General features: G+C 38.2%; 1 protein-coding gene across 3 annotated transcripts in view; it reads left to right on the forward strand.

The window, feature by feature from the left end:
- The window catches only part of LZTFL1 (leucine zipper transcription factor like 1), a 29,517-nt gene extending 23,249 nt beyond the window's left edge, over positions 1-6,268 (forward strand). For all 3 annotated transcript variants that reach the window (XM_017855751.1, XM_017855750.1, XM_017855752.1), the window contains exons 6-10: positions 1,094-1,159; positions 1,242-1,319; positions 3,571-3,747; positions 4,672-4,775; positions 5,791-6,268. In XM_017855751.1, coding sequence (XP_017711240.1) covers positions 1,094-1,159; positions 1,242-1,319; positions 3,571-3,747; positions 4,672-4,775; positions 5,791-5,809 — 444 coding nt within the window. In that variant the 3' untranslated portion in view covers positions 5,810-6,268. The remainder of the gene's footprint in view (positions 1-1,093; positions 1,160-1,241; positions 1,320-3,570; positions 3,748-4,671; positions 4,776-5,790) is intronic.
- The last annotated feature ends 365 nt before the right edge of the window (positions 6,269-6,633 follow it).

Here is a 6,633-nt window from a genome sequence, read left to right on the forward strand (position 1 = left end):
TGTTTTTTTTTTTTTTTTTGAGAGAGTCTTGCTCCGTCACCCAGGCTAGAGTGCAGTAGAGTGATCTAAGCTCACTGCAAGCTCTGCCTCCCAGGTTCACGCCATTCTTCTGCCTCAGCCTCCGAGTAGCGCCCGCCACCACGCCTGGCTCATTTTTTGTATTTTAGTAGAGACAGGGTTTCGCCGTGTTAGCCAGGATGGTCTCAATTTCCTGACCTCGTGATCCGCCCGCCTCAGCCTCCCAAAGTGCTGGGATTACAGGCGTGAGCCACTGCGCCTGGCCAAAAATGTAATAGTTTTATTGGGAAGGTAGAACCGATGTTCTAGAAATAGAGCCCAGAGAATCCTCTCCTGTGTGCTACAGGTGTCACACTGGGTAGCAGAGAAGACTCAGTTGTATGTGGATGAGAGTAGGTGAGAACAGACTCTTGGCTAAGGGAATACCTAAGCTGGGCCTTGAAGGGTGAAGACCAATTAAATTGTAGAGGAAGGAGAAATGAGTGTGTTGGGCAGGAGAACAGAACAGGCAGTGGTCAGGTAGGAGGCAGCATGACTTGGAACAGAGTGCAGTGCTCTCTGACTGGGCTGATGTGTTTGTTGGAGCCTAGTGAAAAATAACACAGGTGATTCGAATGTTTGAGCTGTATAAGAGCAAAGGTGTTTGGCCTCAACTCAGTCAGAAGCATCTGTGGGCTTGAGCATGGTACTGAAATGACAGAGTTCTCAGGATAAGGGGCAACAGTGTGCAGTGTAGGCAGAGAATAGACCCAGGATTTGCAGGACCAACTGGGAGAGAGGTAGCAGGGAAGGGGGTCTTTGGAAAAGACTTGAAAACAGAGGACTGAAAGCGGAAAGATGTGTCTGAGAAACTGAAAGAAAAGAAACTAGATGTCTTAGAGCCAAAGCTGACTCACAGATACTGAGGCTGATAGGCTGGATGAATTGGGATATTACCAAAATATCAGTAGTGCATTTTTGAGCTATTATGTAATTTAAATTAAATTTTAAAATTAGATTTTTAAGTGAAACAAGTAATAATTTCAAATATTAAAATATTTTGGTTGATATAATAAAACTTGAATTTACTCACAAGGAAATTTTAAGACTTCAAGAAGAGAATGAGAAATTGAAGTCAAGGTTGAAGACCATTGAAATACAGGTAACTGAGAAATGTTTTCACACAATTATTGAACTGCCTACAGACTAAATACTGAAAGTGTTTTGTTTAAACTTCACTATAGGCTACAAATGCACTGGATGAAAAGTCAAAACTAGAAAAAGCACTGCAAGATTTACAGCTTGATCAAGGAAATCAAAAGGTGAAACAAGTTTTAGCTACCTTTTTCACATTTTCTAAGTAGAATGAAGTTATAAACTTAAAATTAAGTCTTAGTTACTGCTCACTGTACCCCACCCCTTGCCACTCCCTGAGACGAATGCCTCTATTGTCCTATGTTGAGACATCCTTGCCCCCGAAAGGCCTGGCGAGAACCAGTGGCCTTCCCTCTGTATCCTCCAGGGCAGAGGGGACAGTACATAGCTCACACATCTGTAGTTGCCCTGGCATGCAAGATGTCCTTGCCATTTCCTGCAATTTTCTTGGCCTGCAAGATATTCTCTTTTTTTTTTTTTTTTTTAAGTTTTGCCCTCTCACGTTGACATCCAATTACAGTGGAGGGGAAAGGAAATGAAGAAAAGTTTTTAATTGGTTTATATTTGGGTTTTATTATACTGAACATTACTTAAGTTTGCCTTTGATGAGTGTGACAAAATGATTATGAATCTGCAAATGCATCTGTACTCAGCGGCAATATAGAATACAATGAAATCCAGTGTTGTAGTTCTTCAGGCTTGTCTGAATGTAATGACTGAATGTCACTCTCCCTGCGGGAAGTCATTGTATGTACAGTCTGTCTCCTGTGGCCTTTCTGTTGAGTGTGCCTGCTACAGTATGATTTCCTATGAGCAGGACCATTTGGGTAAATATTCAGTGCAGCACTGGCTTTTCTAGTGGTCATACTCTCATTGCAAATGTTTGGTAAACAATCCCAAAATCTTCACTGGGCTTTTGCTAATCTTTTCTCTATGAAAAATTTCAAACATACGCAAAAGTAGAGAGAATAGTATCGTGAACCCCCATGCACTCATCATTCTATTTAGCGGTTACCAATGCATGGCCAGTCTGGTTTCATTTGTACCTCTTTTTCTTCCCACCTGCCATGTTTTTTTGAAGCAAATCTCAGACATTGAACCATTTTATCTGTAGATATTTTTAAAATAGGAGGATACTTCTTACATAGCTAATGATTTTCAACCATTATATGCCAAGGACAATAGATTTATAAAAACACGAATGTTCCAGAACAGCTTTATAATTCCTCATAAGTCAAACAATTGCAAACACATTTGGATGATGAATTTGTTTAAAAGCTTTTTGGGGCTTTCCTCCAATTTTACTATAAGATTCTAGACACAAGAACAATCAGTGAATACATGCTTTTATTAGTTGCAATGAAATAAAATCTTTTTTTCAAAGACCAGGTTTCGAAAATGAGGAAAGATTTTTTTTTCTTTTGTTGAAAGTACTTTTTCTTTTGGAGATAGGGCCTTATTCTGTCGCTCAGGCTGGAGTGTGGTGGTGCAACCATGGCTCACTACAACTTTGACCTCACAGGCTCAAGCGATCCTCCCACCTCAGCCTCCCAAGTGGTTGGGACCACAAGCATGTGCCACCATGCCTAGCTAATTTTTTATATTTTTTGTAGAGATGGGGTCTTGCTTTGTTGCACAGGCTGGTCTCAATTTCCTGGGCTCAAGCAGTCCTCCTCCCTTGGCCTCCTAAATTATTGGAATTACAGGCATGAGCCACTGCTCCCGGCCGAAAGTACTAAGTATTTCTCATCCACATATTAACCAATTATAGATGATTTTACTGTCGTATCAATACAAATGTTTTTTCTATCGTGAATCTTACCCAGTCAAAAACAAGTTCCAGGAAGAGAGAAGATCCAGTGCTTGTCTTATGCTGTAGTTGTCAAAAGTATGCAAAAATGTACATATTAATATAAAAAACTTAAAATCTTAAAAATTTAGAAAACCATGTAATCAGTAATTGGGCTTTCATATTATTTCCTTATAAATAATGACTAAAATGTATGTCTATTAAGTTTTGGTATAAATTATATTCTATCATTTTTTAGAATTCAGACCTCTTTGAGGGTTTTTTTTAAACTTGGCTTTTCAAAATGAAACCTATTTGCCATCTCAACCCTGGTACACACATCTTGGATTGAAATACCAGCAGTTCACACATCATATTTTATGTATTTGGAATTCAGTGGCTACTGAGTGTCAGCTGTGTGCAAGACACCACACACCTGGGGCTGACAGTGGACTGGCCTGCTGGTGACTCTGCAGGGGCTGGCACTTACCTAGGCTGGCAAGGGAGGCTGACATGCACACACAACATACATCATTTTTTTCATCTCCTATGATGTTGAATCACCATTCTAAAACAGTTATTTTTAGAATATCAACATGAAATTACATGCATGCATTTATTTTTCATAGGATTTTATAAAGGCCCAAGACTTGAGTAACTTGGAAAACACTGTTGCTGCTTTAAAGAGTGAGTTTCAGAAGACACTTAATGACAAGACAGAAAACCAGAAGTCACTGGAGGAGAATCTGGCGACAGCCAAGCACGACCTGCTCAGGGTTCAGGAGCAGCTGCACATGGCTGAAAAGGTCAGAAGACCATGTTTAAGGGATTTGTCTGTTAATGTCCAATTAACTGATGCACACAGTAGAGAGGAATACATGTGACTAAGATAAACATTGGACAGCTGCAAATTCAGATTATTTTTTCTCTAGATATTAGCCAATATGTTCTAAAGATTAATCATTTCCAGGCACTGATATTCTTCCATCTTTGGTACTAAAATATCTGTGATAATAAGATATCTCCTCTCCCTCTATGACATGGTGAAATGCTCCTCTGTAAGTGGCTTGAATCCTGCCCTACATCCAACCATGTTGCTCTTCTGCTCCTTCTTCCCACAGCCTGCAGAGGGATGGGGGACTGTTTTTTTTAAAGGATTTGTATACTTTCTTCATAATTTATATAAAATATGTAGAGAGCTAGATTCTTCACTTTGAATATGCCTGTAATCCCAGCACTTTGGGAGGCCAAGATGGGAGGATTGCTTGAGGCCAGGAATTCGAGACCAGCCTAGCCAACATAGCAATTTCTCTATAAAGAAATTAAAAATTTGTTCATATAAAAAATGGAAAAAAGAATATGGGAACTAAAATTTAAATTAAAAATCCTTTTGCTAAAATACACTACTTTGGGACTTGGGGAAAAAGTGTGCTTATTTTACTGGAAAATTAGTGTAATGTTTCAAATAGATTTCTCATATCCAGGCCTTGAGTTATTTACCAACACTGTACTTGGGAAAATGTTACTATTTTATGGCTTCTCATTTGAAAGAATATATTTTTAAACTTTGGATAGTCTTAATTTTATATAAATGTGTCTTTTAAGGAAATTAGAAAATCATTAGCAAAATATTAGTAAAATTCAAACAAAAAAACTACATATTTTATCACATTTGTTATCTCTTTCCTTAACTATTTTTTTAGTAATGGGCTGACATTTTTTACTAGCAGGAATTAGAAAAGAAATTTCAGCAAACAGCAGCTTATCGAAACATGAAAGAGATTCTCACCAAGAAGAATGACCAAATCAAAGATCTGAGGAAAAGACTGGCACAGTAAGCCACACTGATCCCGCCTTGGATTTCTCTCTCTGGATTGATGTTTGTTCTCTGTTAAATCTAAGCTTATTCCAGAGAAGTCAAGCTGGTGGTAGTTGCTGGATCATTTAGTCCAGAAGGCTTCATTCAAGGAAACTGGAGGAGCTCCAGCCTGACCTTATCTATAATGCCCACCAGGGCTTCTTTTTAGGTTCATCTAGACCTTTAGACTCACACAGGCCTACAGTAAGCTCCTCTTGGCAATGGATCCACTTAGCAGGATGTCAGACAGGAAACACAGCAAGCTCACAGGGCAGTATTAGGCAGTTCTTTTCTCCTCGGTGGTATACTCTAAGCAGTCGAAGAACTGGTCTTACTGTTCCCCTGAGTGACAGTTCAAGTTGGAGAGAATGAGATTCATGCAGATGGGTGTCATAGCCAGCTTAGAAGTCCATGTTCTACATAGGCTTAGCATCTCTTGTAGCAGTCACATGATGCCCAGTTAAGAGCATGTCCAGTTAAAAGAACTTATTGCATAGGGGGAAACCTAAAGGGGTGGTTCCCACCATGTATTTATAGTTATTCATAGTCCTCCAGGTCCAGATGTGGTCATCAGATGTTTTGCCTGGAAACTGAGTTGACATTTACCTTTATCAGAGTTCCAGGGGAGCAGAGCTAGAAAGGGAATTCAAGGTGAGATTTGTCCTTAGAGAAGTAGATTTGCTAAACTTTTACTCATATAGTCATATCAACTATTCTTGTCAATGTGATGATTGAGGTAATTATACAAAGTTATCACAGGTCTAAATGCCAAATATAGAGACTTGGAGTCTTAGCAGTGATCTGGCCTATCCTCCTACCTGATGTAAAAATCCCCTGTGAGTCACCATCAAAACAAAGTTGAATGTGTCCAACTTCTATCATGACAGTAATTTGAAGTGAGAAATATAGTGCCACTGCTTCAAGTAAACTTATTTGGTAATAACAACAACAAAAGGTATCCTGACATTGTGTTCTTAATTTATATCTCCAGATATGAACCTGAAGATTAAAACTGAAGATTTCATCTGGAAGCTGCCACACACAAACATACAAGCAGTCTCACCTCAGGCATGTATTTTGAAGCATTTTGTCATATCCCCTCTCCTTATTTTTCTAATATTTAGACTTCTAATGTTTAGAACTAGAGTTCCTATTTTCAGCTCATTGAAAACAGAGAAAACCTAGTGATTCTGTCTGGTCATCCCACATGCCTCTGTACTGAGTGCTCCAGAGTCTTAGCTCGCATGCACCGAGAATTCTTTACAGCAAAGAAGAGATTTTTAGAGTGGGAAGAAGAGGCTTATCCTTCTGCATTAGTATAAAGAGTCTATCTTTTTAATAAATGTTAAAGAAGCTAACAGTGTTTGTACTTATGCATTCCCCATGGGTAAAAATAAATAATAGCATTATTAAAGATAGTTATTACCAAAAAAAGAGAGTTATTACAAATAAATATGTCTCTTTATTTTGAAAATGAAATCTTAATTCATTTACTCTGATGATAAACTATGAATTCATTGAAAATGTGAATTCTATCTATTATGGGTAGTGTTTACCAATTATAAGGAAAATTTACAGCAGTGAACATGAATATTCAGGTAACTTCCTCAGTCTCTCCATCTTAAAGACCATTTATCAGAGGAGGTTCAGCGTTTTTTGCAGTATAACATTTTGTGAGTCTGTATTACTAATGGATAAGTCAAATCCATCCTGCACTTCTACAGTTCAGAAAGTATCTGGACTCAGAATAAATGTAATATTTATACTTGTTTCCAGAATGTTATTTTACATTTTATGTTAAATAAGAACACTTTTTAAAAGACATAGTCAACAT

Source organism: Rhinopithecus bieti, unplaced genomic scaffold (assembly GCF_001698545.2).
Source record: "Rhinopithecus bieti isolate Rb0 unplaced genomic scaffold, ASM169854v2 scaffold_39746, whole genome shotgun sequence".
NCBI lineage: Eukaryota > Metazoa > Chordata > Mammalia > Primates > Cercopithecidae > Rhinopithecus > Rhinopithecus bieti.